This window comes from Gigantopelta aegis, chromosome 14 (assembly GCF_016097555.1).
Source record: "Gigantopelta aegis isolate Gae_Host chromosome 14, Gae_host_genome, whole genome shotgun sequence".
Classification (NCBI taxonomy): domain Eukaryota; kingdom Metazoa; phylum Mollusca; class Gastropoda; order Neomphalida; family Peltospiridae; genus Gigantopelta; species Gigantopelta aegis.
The window spans coordinates 26,444,319-26,466,810 of NC_054712.1; the positions used below are offsets into that span (position 1 = coordinate 26,444,319).

General features: G+C 34.5%; 1 protein-coding gene across 2 annotated transcripts in view; it reads right to left on the minus strand.

The window, feature by feature from the left end:
* Positions 1-208: 208 nt before the first annotated feature.
* The window catches only part of LOC121388099 (probable phospholipid-transporting ATPase IIB), a 46,064-nt gene continuing 23,780 nt past the window's right edge, over positions 209-22,492 (minus strand). For both annotated transcript variants that reach the window (XM_041519314.1, XM_041519315.1), the window contains exons 12-26: positions 21,305-21,361; positions 20,135-20,389; positions 19,015-19,176; positions 18,645-18,737; positions 17,849-17,932; positions 16,160-16,330; positions 13,585-13,773; positions 12,726-12,870; positions 11,884-11,948; positions 11,256-11,344; positions 10,457-10,588; positions 8,273-8,381; positions 6,251-6,308; positions 5,164-5,367; positions 209-3,940 (exon numbers count right to left, since the gene is read on the minus strand). In XM_041519314.1, coding sequence (XP_041375248.1) covers positions 3,807-3,940; positions 5,164-5,367; positions 6,251-6,308; positions 8,273-8,381; positions 10,457-10,588; positions 11,256-11,344; positions 11,884-11,948; positions 12,726-12,870; positions 13,585-13,773; positions 16,160-16,330; positions 17,849-17,932; positions 18,645-18,737; positions 19,015-19,176; positions 20,135-20,389; positions 21,305-21,361 — 1,947 coding nt within the window. In that variant the 3' untranslated portion in view covers positions 209-3,806. The remainder of the gene's footprint in view (positions 3,941-5,163; positions 5,368-6,250; positions 6,309-8,272; positions 8,382-10,456; positions 10,589-11,255; positions 11,345-11,883; positions 11,949-12,725; positions 12,871-13,584; positions 13,774-16,159; positions 16,331-17,848; positions 17,933-18,644; positions 18,738-19,014; positions 19,177-20,134; positions 20,390-21,304; positions 21,362-22,492) is intronic.

A 22,492-nucleotide genomic window follows, 5' to 3' on the forward strand; every position in this document is an offset into this window, starting at 1 on the left:
GTTCCCTGGCGACGTAATTTTTACGTTCATCGAAAAATGAACAAACTCCCGTTGCTACGTCTGGACCAATCGGATGACGTTACGTTGTAATGAATGTAACAGAAATTTAATTATATGAAAATATAGTCCAAAGCTTTTTCGTTATCAATGGCTGGTGGAGCAGGATGTGTGGTGGTGTTCCTTTAAGTCATACCAGTATTGAAATCACTGTATTCAGTATTTTTTATTTTAAAATAAATAACATTTTGATACAAATATACATATAAATATTAAGGCATATATAAGAACATACAACAGCTTGAATTTTGTTATTTCACAAAACATCGGCTGGAAGTGTGTGTATTCAGCGCTAATCCTCTGTCACCAAATCTAATGGCCACCGATTGCATCAAAATCGAAGCCTAATACAGGTTCAATCCAGATTAACACATGAGCATGATTGCATTACAAAATGTGTGGAATTGAATATCAATAAATTAACTTATTTTCGTCCTTGCATCCAATTAATGTTCAAGCATACTGGCCTGGGCCCATAACTCGGCCATTTTGGGCAATCTATCCAGGGTATTGGGTTAGTAGGTAGTTACTAGTGGTTAGTGAGCAAAGTTGTTATGGTCTTGCACCTCAAACTTATGTCATTAATACCCGTTCTGGATAGGAGCTGGTACTAGGAAATGAACTCTGTACCTACCAGCCTTACATCCCGGGCTCACCCTGTACATTGCCATATTAGCCAATTGCTAATTTTTACACAAAATGGCTAAACATTTTAGACTGGCTAATAAAATATTCCTTAAATTAACCACATTTGAATGATTTTTAAGGAAATACTCCAGATGTTTGAAAATTGGCTAAACCAAAATGTGTTGCAGTGTGAGCCTTGTATTAGATTGCTAAGCTGTAATGCTGGGGAATCATTCAAATATTATATAATGCTCGAGTGGATAGTGTAGGTCCAAACATTATTACAGGAAGTGGATGGGTGTACTGAACCATTCTGTAACATTTATTTTTAATTACTAAAAAAATTTTATGGGTTTTTAATTATTTTTTGCTCCGTCGCACGGACAATGACGTTTAGCTTAGTTAGTTATAGCTAAACCTATACACAACAATGATTATAAATGAGCTGAAATGCATATTTGCACTTTCCTAAAGAGAAAAACGGTATGTTAAAATTATATTGTACCTATCGCATGGGTAGGGTTCTCCAAGTGTTATGTATTATTTTGGGGATGTAAGATCTAGCATTACAGGGGGAGGGAGGGGGTCTAATTTTGACCTAAATGGCTTTACATAATATTTGAAAAGCCCCTAAGCTGGGAATTGTTTTATTTTTATATGCGACCCACTTTCACACATTACTGCACACAGAAAGAAATCCTTGTCTAGGCTACACCTTCCTTATCAATTCACAAGGGATAATCAATTACTGCACCATATCTTCTGTAACATTTCAGATATAACACAATAATTTGGATGCTTCTCCATCAAACTCGTGATGGGTATATGTACTTCACTGGTTCTTTTGTACCACAGTACTGTTACATGACGTAAAGAATTCACCAGAGCAACCCATCGATGGTTTCTTATAGTCTGTAATTACTCAGCTTAACACTGTTTAAACAAGTTTAAAGGGGTTTTTTTTGTTTAACAACATTGGAGCACTAGGGCCTCCACGAGTCCAAAATATTGGGACTCGAGTACTCGAGGGTTAAACTCGACCCGGACCAGAGTACTCGCCATTTACATTAGATGATAATGAGACTAAGGAATAAAGTAAAATAGCATTATGCTTCTTACTTCCAACGCTGAACATGGATGCCCAATCATACACATTCGACTTTTCCCCCCATAGCATATAATGTAACTGGCGGGAAGCATAATATGATGTAAAAAAAATCCAATTAAATGAGAGTGCTCTTCGTTGCACGGGTACTTGCTAGACTCGACCCGTACCCGAGTACTCGTGGAGACCCTATGGAGCACATTGATTAATGAATCATCGACTACTGGATGCAAATATGTAGTTTTCAAAGCAAGTCTCATTAGCAGCAAGGGTTTTATACTTTCCCATAGACAGGACAGCACATACAATAACGACCAGTAGATACAGGACTAACACTGCTGTATTATGACTAAATTCTGATAAACAGCACTTTCTGAATACATAAAAGATACATCATCATTTACATTATGTGCAAGTGGCCAAAAATGTAAGGGCCAAATTTACGAAGCCTGTTATTCTTAAATATAGGTGTTTAAGCATTGTAAATGTATGAAATTACACACTTGTTAAGAAAAAGAGGTTTCGTAAATTTGGCCCTAATTGTAGACAACAATATAGCCACTTGAGATATTTCTTCTCCACAATATAGGTGTATATGTGTGCATGTGCATGTGCATGTTAACTGTTTGCTTGCCGGTATGTGCATGTGTGTAGTTTTTTTATCACAAAGGTAAATTATTACTGTCAAACAGGCAAAGCATTTACTGTGTTCTTGTAGATTATAGATGAATGAGAGTAGCTTTATCTGTGATTGTCAAAGAGACTAAATAGCTTATCAAGTAACATTGTTATATATACAGTAGAATCTCGTTGGGTTGAACTGGGAAGGGTCAGATACACCGCAACACTCAAACCAAAAACGAAGTCCCAAGTCACACTTACACGATGTTCACCAAATGGTTAGGTCAAACTACCCAATGGGTCACTTTTTCGAGCCAACGGGATTCAACTGTATGTATATATATAATTATATGACTGTCATAGATACATTTACAATGTTCATCAGGATTAACCAGCATCTGATTAACCAAGTGAGAGTAGATTTATCCAAGCTGAAGCATCTACTGTAGAAGTTTATATACAGTATTAGATTATAAATAGAATATGTTAAACATCTAATGTGTATATGTATATTACAGGCCATATCTCACAGTAGCCAACATTTTAAGTGGCTCTTTGTCTTTTAACATAAAACCAAAGCCGAATTATTGACCAAAACAAAAAACCCATTTAAAATGGAAGCTGGCACAGGGAATAAATAAATAAAACTCTCAATACATTTTACACTCAATGTATTTTAAACCTACAGGGCTCGAACGACAATTGTGCCATTGGTAAAGCTCCTCAATAATGGCAAAATGTAAACACCTAGTGTACATAATCTTCCAGTATTTAATATTTGCACATTTAGAATAGGTCTACATACTGCAAACTAACCGTTTATTTGCTGCAAAAGTCTTGTTTTTAAATTACCATAGAATGGCTCAACAGCAATTTGTTTTAAATTGCTATGGGACACAAATACTTAAGTTCAAGTGCTGCATTACATCTTACATCTTTGAAACATCTACGGTTAAATGTGGGTTTACAGAAAGAGTAGATTTGTGTATGATTGTCCAAGAGGCATCGATGAAGTACAGGTAGGTTAATAATGAGCAAGCTTGGAAGTCCGTTCAAACACAATATTAATAGAACTGAGGTTAGCAGGTCAGTTTCGAGCAGAATGATGTATTATATCTGGGGAGTATAAACAAAGAATCCAGAGTTCTTAGTATAATGATCCTGGATTTCACAGAGTCACAGAGTCACAGCAATAGTAAAGGTTTCTAAACAAGCTTCAAACTCATTGATTAATATTTTTTGCAGCCAAACGTAGAATCCAGGGTGATTAGTGGGATCTTGGTTCACAGCTTACACATAGCCACAACAACAGGTTTAGGTTACTAGTCTGGAATCGAGTAACTTGGGAAGATCCTAGTTTCAACAGGTTCACAACTACAGAGTCACTGCAACAAGTTTATGTGAGTTTGGAATAGACTGGTGGAGAAAATCTCTTCCTGAGATACTTCAGCACATACAGGGGAATACAACTGACTGCAGTGATTGCTAGCACTTTCCACACAAAGTTCCATGTCTTCAGGAATGAAGCATCTGCAAAATAACAAGATTTAGGTTCAGTCTGCTCAAAGAAATAAGAAGGCTTTGTTTCTCCTAAGAGAAATTAAAATAATGATCACAATAATTGCAGAGTTAAAAGTTGTTACTACAAGCAAAATATAGTATGAAATCAGGAACAAATATTTTAAAATTAGTTGTTGCCCATTAAAAGAGCAGATAAAATTTTATTTTATTTAATTTTGTGTTATTTAGGTTTTTTTAAAGTGAAATGGTCTTGCACCAAAAATTTCAAAAACAATCACAAACTTGTCTCACACCTCAGTATTATTAAACAATATCTTAAACTTGGTGAATTTTATAATAATAATTCAATACTGTACTAAATAAGTATAATACTTATATATAATCTTATATATGCATTAAACATTGTATTACTTGGTGCCTGACATAACATATTCATGGTATACTATACTAGTGATCTGACTAACTTGTTTTAGCATAGTGTGGCACCAGGCCTCAATGGTCTAGTGCCATGCAACTCTGAGATGAGATTAATTCGAAAATTGCTTTTATAAAACGGTCAGAAATGTATTATTAATTAATAAAATATGCTTGTTGTATATTTTGCAATTCATTTATTAAACCAAACACATTAATAACATTTCTATTTATTTCTATTAAAATCTTTTATCTTTAATGCAAAAAAAAAATGCCTTGAAAAAGGAGAAATGCCCCAAAAATGTTTAGTCTACCATGCCTTGCCAAATTTCTAGGGAAAACATTATATACCCTGCACTAACTACCATTTTAAATCCCATGATCAGACAACAGTCTTCACAATAGGTGAATGCTTTATGTTTTATTTCTATCACAAATGTTTTTACAAATTTTTCTTTTCTTCATAAACAATTCTCCTTTTTATTTTATATCGAGCCAAATAGGAATTATTGACAAGAATCACTTAAAGTAAAAGTTAAGTTAACACAGGGTATAAATAAATCATACTCTCAATACATTTTATACACAATGTATTTAAATTACAGGGTACATAATTTCAGGGTACATAATAAAAACAAACCAGACCATAAGTGCCCCTATTAAGTGGTTATGGGTATGAAATCTTTTGAAATCGGACACTGCATTTTATGCATTTTCCTAAGTGATAAACATCAGTTCTATTATTTAAATTTAAAATAATCATTAATATGTAATTTTACACTCCGTACGCTCTGGCAGAAACCCTGTCTTGTACTCACCAAAGTAATCTTTCAAGATAGCTAGTGATGCGATGTATATGCCCAAACTGAACACTTCAGCTATGACCATAAGGTAGTGCCAGGTGCGCACCGTGAGGGCCACCATTAACAGTTCTGTCAGAATGAGGGACGTGAACGTGATGGACACTACGTGAAGAAACTCATCATCAAACAACAGCAGCGCTCCGTACATGATTATACCTCCTGAAAACAACATTGTCAAAGGTGGAATAGTTTGTTTTGTTTTGTTTAACAAAACCACTGGAGCAAATCGATTAATTAATCATCGGCTATTGGATGTTAAACATTTGGTAATTCTGACTCATAGTCATTAGAGGAAACCCACTACGTTTTTCCTAATACAGCAAGGGATCTTTTATATGCATTTTCCCACAGACAGGAAAAGCACATACCACGGCCTTTGTCCAGTTGTGGTGCACAGTTTGGAACGAGAAAAACCCCAATCAGCTGAATGGTCCACCGAGGTGGTTCGATCCTGCGACACAAGCACCGTAAGCGAGCACTCGACCGACTGAGCTAAATCCTTCCCCAAGGTGGAATAAATGTGAAGAGAGGGAAGGAATCTTTCTCTGATCATTAATTGGTTAGTTATTAATTGCGAAAAAAAAAAACATGATTATACCTCTTGAAAAAAAAACATTGTCAAAGGTGAAATAGATGTGAAGAGATGGAAGGAATATTTCTCTGATTATTAATTAGCTAGTTAGGTGAAAGAAGAGGAAACGTGATTAAATACCTCCTAAAACAGCATTCTCAAGACTATTTCTGTGATCATTAAGTGACTATTTGTTAAAGGTGAAAAACAGTAACGGAATATTTGCTGGTCATGCTTTACATCATGAAAGCAAGTGATGTATGATTGAAAACACTCACAATTAAAAGTCTCTTTGCTGAACTTGTTTTGTATCTCTCACTAACTCGGTAGAAGATATTAATATACATCAACGAACAAATAATAAATACCTGCATTATACTATGATGAGAGTTGGCAGATAAAATGGAATTATGTTACATGTTGGACAATTCAATATTAAGTTTAGTAAATAAATCAAGTGTTCAGACTCACCTTGATAAATACTAATTAGCACCCACAGAAAAAATGTCTTAAATGATAATGATCTTCCCTGAAATAACAATAAATAAAAAGTTTTAAAGTATGTCGTAACGACTCAAAAGTAATAATTCAAGGTAAAGCAACAAATGGTAATAATAAAAAATCAGGACTAGCTCTGGGTGAGTAAAGCAATTCGCCAAATTGTCTATAAAACTTTAAAAATTGCAGACATTGTCAGTTATTTTCTAAAAAATGTCAATTATTACATGAAATTATTTCGCCAAATTAAAATAAAATTCAGGGGTGCAGAAATGGAAAATGGTCTGCCAGCCTATAGAAAATATACTTTTGATCCAATAGCAGCATATATATATATGTGTGTGTGTGTCTGTGTATGTGTGTGTGTGTGCCCCCATCCACCCCACACACACTTTTTTGCACCTTCCTATGCCTATATGTATATATATTTAATGACAAAAACATCAAGGACACTTGGTAAGTTATCAACATCACGTGGCAAACGAACAAAATCAAACCCCAAAGTTTGATTGACAAATCAATACATGTTGAAATATTCTGGTTAAGACTACGTTATTCACATTTCTTTCATGCAGATTTACAAAATTCAAGAGACATCCCGCAAGTATTTAATAGAAGAATCTATTCAAAACACACACCAGAAACATACTTTTAACGTAAGCAGATCATTATTTTTTTGGAACTACTGATCTTTGACAGGTCCTAATTCCTGGGAATTAGGCTAAATCGGAACCACTATCAAAACGGAACCATTTTTGTTGGCTATAAAGGCACCTCAATGTAATGGCAAAAAATAATATCTTGTAGATATATAGATTGTTTCAATCAACGCTAGGTTCCATTTTCGTTTGGGGCTGTTTTGGTATGGTTCCATTTTCGCTATAAATTGTTTCCGGAATGATGCACTTGTGCAGTTCGGAACTCTTAAGTCGTTTATTGGCAATGTGGCGCATGTATTATAGTGCGTTTCGACATCATTCTAAAATGTTTGTTTGATTGGTTTCTAATTCTTGCATGACTGATGCATAATCGCGGATTCAATGCAAAAATAAATAAATAAATAAATAAAATTATAATACAGTCAGTCAAAAAAAGATAGATCGCCCGTCGGACTGGTAGTTGCATTTTTTAATTCGTCTGTCGGAATATTTACTCGTATTTGGCGAGTGGGCGAGTACCTTCTGCACCCCTGAAATTTGCCAACTGCTTTCAAAATTCGCAATTGGTGAATTTGGAGAGTGCCAGAGCCAGCCCTTGGTATTAATTTTAATTGTAATGTTTTTTTGCCAATTAATAGTAAGTGAACTGCCGTGAAACAATTCCTCTGAACTTTACATTTTAATTTCAAATGTTTTCGGGTAGCAATCCCTACAGATCTCACTCCCTTTGGGAGCTTGGCCTATTTGGCTTCGACAAAGTCAAATTGCACTTTTACAATTTTGTGACCCCTACCCCCTTTAGAAAATCCTGGATCCATTCCTGCCTTATTATCAAATATTATGTACTGATAAAGAATAAGAATTTCTCTCCAAACTGTTTCACTTGAAATCAAATGAATTACTTATTAAACAGTGCTCATAAGATTAATGACACAGTCATATCATAATAATAATATGGAAATTATAATGAAAATCAACTAAGTTGTATATGTTATTAATATAAAAAGCAATTTTCCTCATTCAATCCTTCACATGATATGGTAGTCACCTGTTATTCACTTGACAATCCAACAAAATGTGTTTTGATAATGATTTAACAGACAAAATTAACCCTAGGATCTTGGATTAATTTGCTAACTGATGTTATTTGGCCAGTCTGGGCCCTTATTTTCAAAGCATACTTAGCCAATGAAATATTAAAACCATCGTAAACTATGACATCACTATAGCGTGTGTTGTTGTAATGTCACAATCGACAATGGTTTTAAGATTTCATAGTGCTAAGACAGCTTCAAAAATATGGGCCCTGATGTGAAAAAAATACAAATCGTCTTACCTTTGTCATTTCTTTGTAAAGCTCTGGATAAGTCATGGCAATGGTTGAGGACACGTCTTTATCCAATACCAGTGAAAACACGGGAAACATGGTGTACACCGTGGCGTAGCTGAAACGTAACCAGTACAAACACTGTTAACACTGCAACAAATCCAAACACCCTGTTTTCTACCAAGTTATACTACCGTATATTGCCGTGTATTAGCCGACTCCTTGTATAACCCGACCTCTTAGTTTTACCCTAAATATCAAGTATAAAATCATCGGCCTTGTGTATAAGCCGAAGTCATCTTTTGTCCAGTAGTACATTGTATTGATGTCAATAATACTGTTGACAAATAGACATGTGCTTTCTTTTTCATTATATTTTCTTCCCCTTTAATTATTACAGACATGGTAATAATTATCGCAATGCTAACGTCATCCATGCTGTGCAAACTAATTTAGCACCGATAAATCATAACAAGAAAATAAACAATTCAAGATGTGACAACATATCACTGCAGATAAATAATTTAATTATTCACTGGACAGCAAATAATAAACTCATTAAGGCATGTTTAATCCCTGTTTTCCCCCACTCAGAAAGAAATGATTCTGTGACTGTGGTCCATGGCTGTTGTTTACACAAAATCGTGTGATCCAATCAAATAAAGAGCTTACAAAATGATATAGACAGAGGTGTCAAACAAAGATGGTGGAACACGTTTTTACCATTGAAATGACAATAAAACAAGTAATTTTTATTATTATTCATCAAACTATTAAAGAACAAAAAACTACATAATACTGCATGATGGGGTGTTTTATTTATACTGTGCACAAATTATTGTTACATAAGCTGTGAAAGGCTGTAAGGGTCTGATCAAAATTTGTAAGTCGGGGTCGGGAGTGTTTTCGATCGGAATTTTATGAATCAATTTGTTGCCTCTGTGTATAAGCCGACTCTCTTGTTTTTGAAAGTATTTGTAGACTTGAAAAGTCAGGTAATACCTGGCAATATACGGTACTGTAACCCGGCAATATACGGTACTGTATATCTTCACATGTACGTCTTCTTTTTGTATTAAAATATTATTTCAAAACTCTGGAGGTCGATTAATAAGAAGATAAAAGAGATTTACGTACACCAAAAATATTATCCTCTTTTTAATGGCTTGAAATCGGGGACTTGAATCATGATATTTTTACAATGATTTTAGATACCCATTTAAAAACAAGCATTCTGAGAGTACTGCTAAAACAATACATGACTCTTTAGGGGACAAACAAATTTTTGTATCTCCCAAATTCAAGGACCATAACTGTGAAAACCTAAATCACCATGAAAGTCAAACATGATCTGTAACATAACATTATAAGTTTGGATTTACCATAGTTTGACACATAATAGCCGATGTATTTTTCGTGCTGGGGTGTCGTTAAACATCTATTTTATTCTATTCCAGAACATGATAAAGCTATAACAAAAATTTCAGTTAAATATTTTGAGGCATTGCAAAACAAAAAGTCTAGAAAACAAACTTTTATGTCCTATCTCCTAAGTTCAAAGGCCATAACTGTCAAAAATGGGTAAACTGCCATGAAAGTACAACTTAATCTGTAAAGCTATACACAAATGTTTAGCTCAATATCTCAAGGCATTGTGAAAACAACATGGAGAAAACTATAAGTGGGATGGATGGCCAGACAGACTGAGATGAAACCTATAGTCCCCTCCAGCTGGACCAGTAGGGGAGTAATAACAGCAAATTAAAGTGATTTTTTAAAAGTTAAAATACTAATTAAAAACTATAGCTAAATAAAGGTCCTTTGTTGCCATTTCAGATTTGATCTAATCTACTCAAAAGCAAAGCTACATAATTTGAGAAAAATTAATAATATTGCTTTCTTTTCTTAGTTTGGGGAATTTTCACTTGTTTTTATAATAACATTTTTGAGGGAACATAAGACAGTTCTGGTTTTCAGCTCTCGGAATTCCTGTGCAGCCTTCAAACCATGATGGATGCAAAAACAGCATGTAATGCCAGTATAAAAAAGATATTACGTAAAATATGATAATAATCATTGAGTGACGTCACAGCTTACCCCACCATGAGAAAGCCAGGGAAGAGAGCTACGGAGGCGAAGTAAAAGATATTACGTAAAATATGATAATAATCATTGAGTGACGTCACAGCTTACCCCACCATGAGAAAGCCAGGGAAGAGAGATACGGAGGCGAAGTAAAAGACTGAACAGAACACAGCCTGCATGGTGGTGATGATGAGGCCACGGTGAATGACAAACTGACTCAGCGAGGCCGAACTCTTGTAACTGAAAACACAAATCAACACAGACATAATGGCATACTGCCACGTTAAACATTATGGCCCATATTTATGAAGCCTATTTTTTCTTCTTCTTAAAACACTACAGCTACAACAAAGCAAAACAAAGTAAAATGAAAGATTATTGATATGCAGACCAGCAAGAAAAATGAGGAGAAAAACACATAGCTGTTTTTCTGACACTTTACAAAGGTAGGCAAAATGTGTTTAATGTCACCTTATCACATTTTAAAACTACAGCAATTTGTTGTGTAATACATAGTTATTTAATGGTTGGTCGCAAGAGAGAGAGAGAGAGAGAGAGAGAGAGAGAGAGAGAGACAGCGAGAGACACAGAGACAGAGAGAGACAGAGACAGACACAGACCTTTTATATTCATTTTCGCATAGACAAGACAGTGCATACCATGGCCTTTTATGTAGCAATTTGAAGGACATTGTTTGACCTGCATAAAAAAATCCTGAGTTCACAGATGGTGATTGATCCGCTGACTGATCACACCATAAGGAAGCACTCTTCCATTGGGCTACATCACACTCCAGTGGTGACGGGGTGAATACCAATGAATATATATTTTAAGCTTTGCTGGTTCTGACAAGTTTACTGTTTGACAATAAGAAATATTTCAACATAAGAATGACTGGAGGATTAACCTGTTTCGTCCATGTACTATCAGCAAACGGCCAAGATGACTGAACTGTGTTATGGAGTAATCGGCAGCCAGGGAAGCCTGTTTTCCTTCCTGTAAAACATCAAAAAAGGGGTTTTTAATGTTAAAGCTAAAATTTTGTCTACCATCTTATAACATCACTATAGTATATTCAAAATGGCAGTATAAATAGTAAACTAAATCGTATCAAGAACTCCAAACTTGGAGTAAAAATAACCTAACAAACAGTACTGAACAGACACAAAAAAACTTGGGAGAGAAAGAAAGACATGGAAATATGATCATATGTAATCTACTACCAGACAATCAAATGTAAGTAAAGACCCTTTTAGAAAATCAGAACAATTCAATCAAAACGCTATAAGAAGATAGACTTCAAAGCAGAAGTTGATGGACCAGACACCGGACAGACACAAAACCTTGTTGAGTCAACAAAAACTTCACCAAAGTGCCATACTCTGTGTATTGACCATAAAATGTTTGTCCTCTTTCATTCATTCGTATGCTTTTGTCAACACCCAAAAGCCAATTTTCCTTTGTGTTGGGGTGTTATTAATAATTCATTCATTCATTCCCTAAGACGTGTGGTAAATAAAACAAGAGGTCGTTACCTTGCCAACAATACCAATGCCAGCATCTGCAGCTTGTATCATGCTGACGTCATTTCCACCATCACCTGTAAGTAGTATACAATCAAACAGTATTGTTGGTGTCCTTGGACACAGTATACAATCAAACAGTATTGTTGGTGTCCTTAGACACAGTATACAATCAAACAGTATTGTTGGTGTCCTTAGACAATCAGTATTTAGGGGGCGGGACATAACCCAGTGGTAAAGTGCTTGCTTGATGAATGGTCGGTTTAGGATCAATCCCCATCAGTAGACTATTTCTTGTTCCAGCCAGTACACCATGATTGGTACATTCAAGGCCATGGTATGTGCTGTCCCTTGCTACTAATGGAAAAATGTAGCGGGTTTTCTCTCAAAGACTATATGTCAAATTACGAAATGTTTGATATCCAGTAGCCAATGATTTATAAATCAATGTGCTCTAGTGGTGTCATTAAAGAAAACATTTCTTTTTTTCAATCAGAATTTATGAAGCTCATGTAAATATTTAAATATACAGACAAACTAAGTGTTTAATTTATCTAATGAGCTAAAAACAAGCACTAATATTTACTAAATGCACTAGTGTGCTCTTCCATTTTCAAGGAGATCTATACAGCCTGTTCCAATTCAGTGGTGTATACAGATCAAAACATCAGTAACAGTATTATTACCGAGTAATAAAAAAATCAAAACATACTGTCAATGTTAAGTAGGGTAGGTTTTATATTATCATTACCACAGTTACATCAATTATTAAAATAATTATGCTCATGATTATTATTGTACAAGTTATTTTACTTTAAAATTAAAAAAAAAAACTTGTACAAGTTCTCATTTACCTATTGCACAGGTCCGTTTTCCAGTGTGTGTTTTCAACAGTTTGACAATATCAGCTTTCTGAGTGGGAGAACATCTACACACAACAACAGCAGGGCACTGGCAAGCCAGTTCTACAAACTCGTGCTCGTAATACTTCAAACACATCTGAAACAACATTATAACACAACTTTACATATAGAAGGCTCAACTCAAAATATACAGACATCATTTTTATTTCTGATTCAGTATTCAGTAGAACCCTTATAAAATAAGAAATATATATTAAGTAAACTGAATGGATGGATGGAGGGGAACAAAAAAAGAAAGAAAGAAAGAATTTATTTAATGAAGCACTCCATATCCATGAATACATGGATGAACAGACAGATGAATGAATGTTTAAAAACACCTCACACAAAATTATGATGGAAGAAATAATATCCAAAATACAGGAATATAGTCTGTTTCCTTAAAGTATGTTGGTTTAATAGATAAAAACAAGAATTTTCTTATTTTAAGGACAAAAACAATTCCATAAAATATAAACCTAAATCTAACTGCTTAACAAATGATTATGTGTTTGTAATGCAAACAGCCAATCTCAGATTTTCAAAACTATGTACAAGTTAGAAATCTTGTTTTACCTTCAACAATTATCACCATTTTTATAAGATTAGAAACTACTTTTTTTGGATGGGTACCCAACTCCACCATTTAAAAGCATACTTAAGAATATTGATGTTAAAATTTTTATGAGTTCTTTTTTGTTCAAAACGTATGCTGGAGTTAATTCCCTTTCCAACAGCATCAGATTTGTCCACTTCTGAAAATGTTAATAATTGTGAAAAGGCCATAAACAGAAATTTTATAACAAATGACCTGTAACGAATCTCCGGTGATGATCAAAGTGTTATCGTTTTTTCGCCTGAGTGCGTTGAGTTCGAGGTGAGCCTCGCTGCGGTCGGAGATTTTGCTGAACGTGTAAATGCCCTGCAGTCGTGAGACAAGCTTCGAGCTCTTCGCGATGCACGTGGCCGTCTCCAGCTTGTCGCCAGTCAACATCCAGATCTACAGAAACCAGAGTATTTTTAGAGTACTACTAAATTTAGATATGTCCCTTAATGGGCTCAATAAATGTTCCCACACAGTAAGTTACAGGGCCGTAATGGATAAAATGCCACAAAAATCAAACTTATCTGGAACTCTGTGTATGATAAAGCTGTACAATATCTTGAACAATTGTGAAAAAAAATCTGTAAAAGTGTCCGTGGGACAGACAAATGGACAGATGAATGGACATAAAGGCAGACAGATAGAGATGGTATCTATAGTCCCCTTCTGTTGGGACCAGTAGGGGACTAACAAATATGGTAATATTTCACCTGCGTTTTTAATTTTGAAGGAATTTTGAAGGAACTGAAGGGAATATTTATTACTGATGTACTTACTGAACATTGTGGACTATGGTATAATTGATGTACAGACACTATCAGGGATTTTTTCTCTCTCTTTTCTTTACTGGTGCCCACACATTTATTTCCCAACAAAATCACCTATTTGAGGTACTATATTGGTTTTTAATTTTAAATTTGAAAGAAGGGAAAGCAATATTTATATACTGATGTACTGAGCGCTATCACACCCGTGAACCCCCGTCAACTCAATCTGATGGACGCGCCCCTAAATTGAACAAATCACGCTTGTGTTGTTTTTTTAACTCCGCCATTTTAATTGTTTATTGAATCCAATCCACAACGCCACAAATCTTTCCATTCTGTTCACAATGAACTTCCTAGAATACTTTTTACATATTGAAACACGACTGGTTGGTTATCTTTACACTGAGCCAATCATGCAGCTAGGAGTTCACTTCTTATTAAGATCTCGTCGGTTTTGTTTGTTTAATTTTCGTACAATGCACGTAATGATCGCGAAATGTATTTATACTGTCATCGTTTTGATCACGTACAGGAAAAATAATAGGCGCGTTGTCCAATATATATAATATTTACTGTATAATGTTGATATCACAGTAAACGCGTACACAAACAAAAACGTAATTTAGTAAAGCAGGTTTTGTTTTCATTAATAACATAGCGATGTACTCGTAGACATTTCTACTTTCTGTTTTACGATACTGTCACGTGATTTAAAGCAATTGACATTGCCCTTGGTAGAGTCAGATTTCTAGTACATGTGATCGGTTGACGAGACCCTGAAACAAACATACACTGATTTAATTTCAAGTCAGTAATTCGAATTTACTGAGTGTAAAGCATGTATATTTTAAAATTAAATTTACATTAGGGTGGTTATGTTGGGGTTTTTTTTTTTTTTTTTTTTTTTTTTTTTATGGGTTGCTATGATTCGAGTTAGTAGTATAATAAATGATGTGTTAACTACAGGACACCGATAATTAAAGTTAATCCTGTTTGTAAAAATATATATTTATAAAAATTGTAGTAAGATATATTTGGGTAGAAAACAATAGATGTTGACATTATCTCGGTTATGACATTATTATTATCATTTTTAAGTAGAGAATTTGAAGGTACATGATGTATATTATGATATCATGATAAATGTGATAACCCTGTGCCATGTGGTTGTTACACTTTTAATTTCTTTTTAGTTTAAATGATTTACAAATAGGCCTACTGACATTATTTTTGTGAGTGTTTTATTAGATATTTTACAGTTAGAATCCTTAATAACAATACCATAGTTGTTACAATGCCAATTCACATTCAGTTCACAGGTTTGTGTCCATGGAAAAATCATATCATTCTGCGATGAAGATTAAAATTATTGTACTTGTTTTAAATAAAACATAATAAACACAAACAAATCAGTTTCAATTCTTTATTCATAAATAGTCAACAGATTATCATGATTCAGAATTTTAATGCAACATAATATGCATATAATATATAAAAGATCGATAAATGTTGTGTTCATGGTGTTTCTTTTTCTTGTGAAAGACTGCAATGGCCCATTCCTTTATCTTTGAGAACAACTATCATATTAGTTAAATTAAGATATTTATTTTGAAAACACAAATCATTACCTCTTAAGATATTTAATTTAGAAATCATTACTCCTCAAACTTAATCATGTTCATGGGTGCAATTCCTCTCGGTCTCTTACCTCCAATTCCGATTATTTTGAGGAGTGCAATTTTCCTCTCCTCTGCATTTTGAGGAGTGTCATTTCTACTCCCCTCGTAAGCATTTTGAGGAGTGCGATTTTTAGTACTCCTGGGTTTTTCAAAAACGAAGGTCTGGTACAGCATGGACTATGGTATAATTGATGCAAAAATACAATAACATATTTTTCATTTTTCTTTTCTTTACACATTTGTTGCCCATAAAATCACCTTTATGAGGTACCAACTGCAAAATATTAGTGTGTGAAAAATTGTTCCCTTTACGCTAACTGATCCTCTTGGACTGACCTTGATTCCAGCATTGCGGAGCAGTTCGAGCGTCGGCCGCACCCCATCCTGTAGTTTGTCCTCCACCCCCGTAACACACAGCAGCTCCATGTCGCGCTCCAAGCTTTCCACGATCGTCTGAACCTTGGCACTACGATCCTGAATACTCATCTTCGCCTGGTGGTACCGATTCTGATTAAAAAATTAATATTATAATATGTTGCTTTGTTTTGATGTTAGTAACATTATTAATTCAATATCTCTATGTAAAGTGCAAACAGGGTCCATGCTACTAAAAGTGTAGTCTCAAATCTTTAATGTCACAAATATGTAATTTCTACAGTGTAGCCATGATGTTAAAAGTCTCAAGACATTACTAAACACCCGAATATATAATCTATGTATTTAAAACTTAAAGAGTAAAGTGTGTGTTGTTTAACAACACCACTAGAGCACATTGATTAATTAATCATCAGCTACTGGATGTCAAACATTTGGTAATTCTGACTCGTAGTCATCAGAGGAAACCCCCTACATTTTTCTTAACGTAGCAAGGGATCTTTTAATTGCACTTTTCCACAAACAAGCCTCTATGAACAGTGTAAACAAATGCTCTAATTTACGACAAGGTGCTTTGCTTTCATCAACCTGACTTGTAAAACAACATAAATGACTTGATAGTATAATAAACTATTTAACTAAATATATTTCAATTTGCATCAATAGAAAGAAATGGAGTTATAGTATTTTACTCTTTTAAAAAATCCAAAGAAAAAATACATATTATTAGGCCTATTGGTAGGGTACGTTTCGAGCAAAAACTACCACTCACGATACCTAAGTGATAATTTTCTTTTCTTTGGGACGACGTAATTGGTCAGTTTTGTGATTTTAGCTGGGAAAGTCTATTTAATCAAGGGTTTTACAGAATTACTGACAGTAATAAAGCAGGACGGCTGATAATGTCCATTATGATTTGAGGGGTGTCTGCATGGTTATCACACAATACCCTGTGATCTTAATAAAAGAGGCAAGTCTTTTTAGCGTGTCTAGACACAGTGTCTTGGGACCATCTAAATATACACCTGCCAATCAGGAACCACAGGTACAGGCCACAGAAAGAAAAGACCAATTAACCAAGAAAACACTCCGATTATTATTTCAGTACATGGGTTAATTTATGTACAAAACATAAGACAGTTATTTCAACACTTTGACAATGGTGGTTTGTTTTGTATTGAAAAATAATATATATCTGGTGCTGGCTTACTGGGATGGATATTATTACAGAACATTGCGATGCATCTGCAAAAATCAGGTATGTTTTGTTTCTTCAGTTCGAATACTAATTCCTGACGTGACACGTTAGGTATTACATAATCACCAGAGGGCATATTCACTGGGATGGTACAAAATGGCTGCGCCCGTTATATATAATAGCCTTCACATTTAATTGTTTTATTAATTAAATATATGATTATACTTGTTGATATTAAGCAATAATATGCATTATATATCGTTGGCTATGTATACCTGGCCAAATGCCTTAATTGTCTCCTCCTTTAAGAGAGCATATTAAAGTGCACTATTTGATTCTTATGAACACCACAGAAAAAAAATATATATAACGCAATCCACAAAATCTTGACCGTTATCTAAAAACAAGACAAAACAAAAATACATGTTCGAACAAAATATTCAAACGAAAACCTCAAAATCCTGATATTGTTCTTCAGACAGGACCCGTTTAGCTACAACTAATGTCCTCAAGCCTTCTCTGGCCATATTCCCACACTGAAATAAATAACTACAGTAAATAAAAACTGTATGACAAAATATTATAGAATATATAAACTTCAGCAGCAGCAATACAATGTGTCTTCTTCTTTTTTTAGAGATGTTAAACAATTATGGCACACTGGCGAGATTGATATGTTTTATGGAGTAAAACTAATAATATTGACAGCTCCACTATTGTTTTATCACTTCAATCAATTTAATAAGAAATAATTACACAAATTACATACAAGCAGTGAAGCACCATGCAATTGTAAGAGGCACAAGTGTTTTGCACTTCATACGTGAAACACGAAGTCATTATCTATAAAGACATTTTGTACTTTTTATGATTTTTTAGTCACACACTGTGCAAATTTTATATTTTTGTTTTGACAAATCTAAAAAAACATGTAGCATAGCAAATACTGCACACTGGGTTCAAACTGGAAAGAAATTTGCTTTAGCCAATTTTCAGATATATGGAGTAATTCCTTGAAAATTACCAAAAAGTGGCTATTTTAAACAAAATGTTTTTACTAAATGTTGTAGCCACTTTGTATTAAAATTAGCAGTTGGCTAATTTTGCAATGGACCGGGTGAGCCCCGTGTACAGTAAGCAATTAATTGTTTTAAATAAAAATATTTAATGGTAAAGTCTGTTTGTTTAATGACTCCCCAGCACATTATTCAACAGATTTAAACTGGGATGATGTCAATATTCACTAACCTCTTCATCTAGCCAATCATTGTACTGAACAATACTCTGCATGACAACGTCTGCTCCTTTCAGATAAAAGGTTATCTCACCTGTTTCTTCTTCCTATTAGCATTTTAATAGAACACAACATTTAGCTATACAATATACAACAATAAACAAAACATGATATATAGTTACTAAATATGTATGTAAATTGCTGTCTATATAGAGAATAACTGGTTACTGCCTTAAGATAATGGAAGATAATGGCTTTATATTGCAATGGTTATATATATTACAAAGTATATATTACATAGGAAAATCATGTTTGAGCTACTATAAACTAATGTATGACCAGAAACATATTCTATATATTGCAAGTTAAAATAATTTTGATTACCTTTACAATGATACCCATTCTTTTTGACTCAGATGTGAAAGGAAATATCTGTAAAATGGAAAATCTTATAACGTGACCGCTGGGTGTTCGGAGTTGCATGCTGGTTAAATCACGCTTGATCAAGGTCAGCTGCACCTCCTCTGTCCAGGACACAAGGGCAACCTGAAATAACAAAATAGGTCAGATTAAACTGGACAAACATAAATTTACACAAACTAATATACTTACTGGACCAAGTAAAAAGTACTGATTAAAGGGGTATTCAGTTTGGAGAGGTTCTCACCTGTACCACTATTTAAAAACATCCAGTTTTGAGGGAATTCCGGTCTAGTAAGGGTCAAATTTTGATGGGTTTCACTGTATATGTAAGATGTCTGAAATCATCACCAAAGATAAAAATGTTTTTACAAAAATCATCTGAGAAAATAATGGCTAAAATGTATATATTAAGTGGCAGGTATTAGCAACTAGCAATGTCTACAGTGAAGCCGATTCATCTTATTTACATTTCAAGATGAATGCAGAACTCTGCAAGCTTTGCAGGCTTCCCTATTCCTATATTATTCGCAGTATCTATAGTTTGTTCCATCATTCTATAAAACTGTTTTCTGTAAATAATTTCAGTTTGGTCTGACGTATGACGAAAAGTAAAAGTGTTCTGGAAATAACAAAACAATACTATTTTTGTGTGCAATTTACAAATCAATCAGCTCGGAAATAAATAACTTGTAGTAAATGTCATTGTATGAAAAAATGTGTTCCTTAAGGGACGGACTATAGTCAATATTTTAATTCTTTCAACCCTTTGGACACAGTAACTTTAAAATAATAGATAATACAGTGACGAAACCTTGAAAAAAGAGTTAATGTTACTATTCCATATTAAGTATATAGATCCAGTTTAAATCCCTTGCAGGCACAGAGTTTTGGGATTTGTTTTAGGATTCCACTGGAATTCTAAAACTGATTGTATAGTTTGGGATTCCATCCAATAATCTTATGTTTTTAACTAAAAATTTGGGATTATAAAAAGCACGAGATCTTGCTAAATTCACAGCCTGCCTTGTCTTGTACAAAACTCTGAAGGAAGAATGACAAAAAATCTACTTGAATCACATACCTCATCAGGACTTGAAGCCTGATACGTAACATTCTGTTTGATTTGCTGATCTGCCTCAGTTTCTGCAGCTACGTCGCCATTCTCCAACTCTTCGTAGACGGGAGTCACATTGTGACACAGAGCTACAGCCTTGACGGCTTCGATGACTCGTGTGACAACTGTCCGCCTGATAGGGCCAGATCGTCCAGGTGTGGACAGCGTCGTTCCGGTAACCCCAGCAGGCTGAGAGAAGGCTGTTCTGATGTGAGCAACTACCTGAATGTTTAAAACACGATGTGAAAAGCTACCTAATGTTTAAAACATGATATGATTGACTACCTGAATATTTGAAACATGATGTGAGTGGCTACCTGTATTAATAAAACATGATGTGAGCAGCTACCTATATATTTAAATCATGATGTGAGCGACTATCTGTATATTTAAAACAAGACATGAGTGGCTACCTGTTTATATAAATCATGATGTTGAGCAGCTACCTGAATATTTAAATCATAATGTGAGCGACTACCAGTATATATAAAATACAACTTGAGCGACTACCTGAATATTTAAAAACAAGACATGGGTAGCTACCTGTTTATATAAAATATATTAGCAGCTACCTGAATATTTAAAACATGATGTGAGAAGCTATCTTTATATTTAAAACATGTCAGTGACTACCTGAATATTTAAAACATGATGTAAGCCGCTACCTGCATATTTAAAACATGATGTAAGCCGCTACCTGTATATTTAAAACATGATGTGAGTAGCTACCTATTTATATAAAACATGATGAGAGTGCATACCTTTTTACATAAAACATGATGAGAGTGACTACCTGTATAGATAAAATATGATGTGAGGGGCTACATGTATATATCTTAAACATGATGTTAGTGATTTCTTCAATACTAAAAACAGTATACCTATAGTATACTTTTAAAACCTGACGTGAGCAGCTAGCTACACATATAATGAAAACCTGACGTGAGTGGTTACCTGTCTGCTAAATACTTTAACAGAGAGAAGGCTGTTCTGATGTGAGCAACCAAACCACACATATCTTTAAAATATTAACACAGAGAAGGCTGTTCTGATGTGAGCAACCAAACCACATGTATCTTTAAAATATTATCAGACAAGGCTGTTCTGATATTATATAATAACCTAATTCAATCTCACCTCATCCATGGTTTCAGAGTTGAAGGAAACTGTTCCTAAATGCAATCTTCTGAAAATCTGAAAAACAAATTACTCAAACTTAATACAGTGAACAGCGATGCAAACTGGAATACAGACAACCTCCCACCATCACTCCACCCACCCTCCCAAAAAAGCCAAAATGATTTTGCCATTGCACTGGTGCTTATATTAGTCAATGGTGAAATCTTTCAAATCTCAAGAATTCTGTGAAATGATGTACCACGGCTTTTGATGTACCAGTTATGGGGCACTGGTCGTGACAGGACCATGTTACGAACTATCAAATGTACTGTTTAAGAAACACAAGTTTATAGTTTTACTGGTTAAGAACAGCTACTGGTAAAATTGGACACAACATATATAATATAGCAGAGAGAATTACAATCCCCTGATAAAGGCAGCAGGATGTCATCAAACCTAGGGAGATAACTGTAACGAAAGTGATTTATGACTAAACGTTTTCCAATCTAGAATGTTTCGTATAATGAAGTTTGTTTTGTTTAATGACACCACTGGAGCACATTGATTCATTAATCATCGTCTATTGGATGTCAGACATTTGGTAATTGTTCCTCCTCGTAGTCATCAGAGGAAATCAGCTCACTTTTCCTAATGCAGCAAGGGTTCTTTTATATGCACTTTCCCACAGAGAGGAAAGCACATACCACGGCCTTTGTCCAGTTGTGGTGCACTGGTTGAAACAAGAATTTTATTTTTTTAGCTGAATGGATCCACCGAGGTGATTCGATCCTCGGAAACAAGCACCTCAAGCGAGCACTCAACCCATTGAACTAAATCCTGTCCCATTTCATATAATGTTTTTATTAACCTTACTGTACACTGTATACAGTGCATTCCCCAATTCATATTTCCCGCCATTTTGCACATGACACTCACCGGAAACGGAAATATAATAAAAGAAAAAAGATTTTTTTTCAAAATGGTGGCTTTTGTTTTGATTTTTTCAACTGAAAATACCTTGAAATTTTGAGTTCAAAAAGTGGTTTTCGGAAAGTATTTTCGCTTGACAACAATAGCGGCAAGTCGCGGTCATTTTCAGGGATCGGAAGCTGATTGTGACAGCTAATTTAATAATAAATTTGATTGTTTTACCAACAACGAAAATTACCAAATATTGCAATATGAATCATAGTTCGGGTTTAAAAA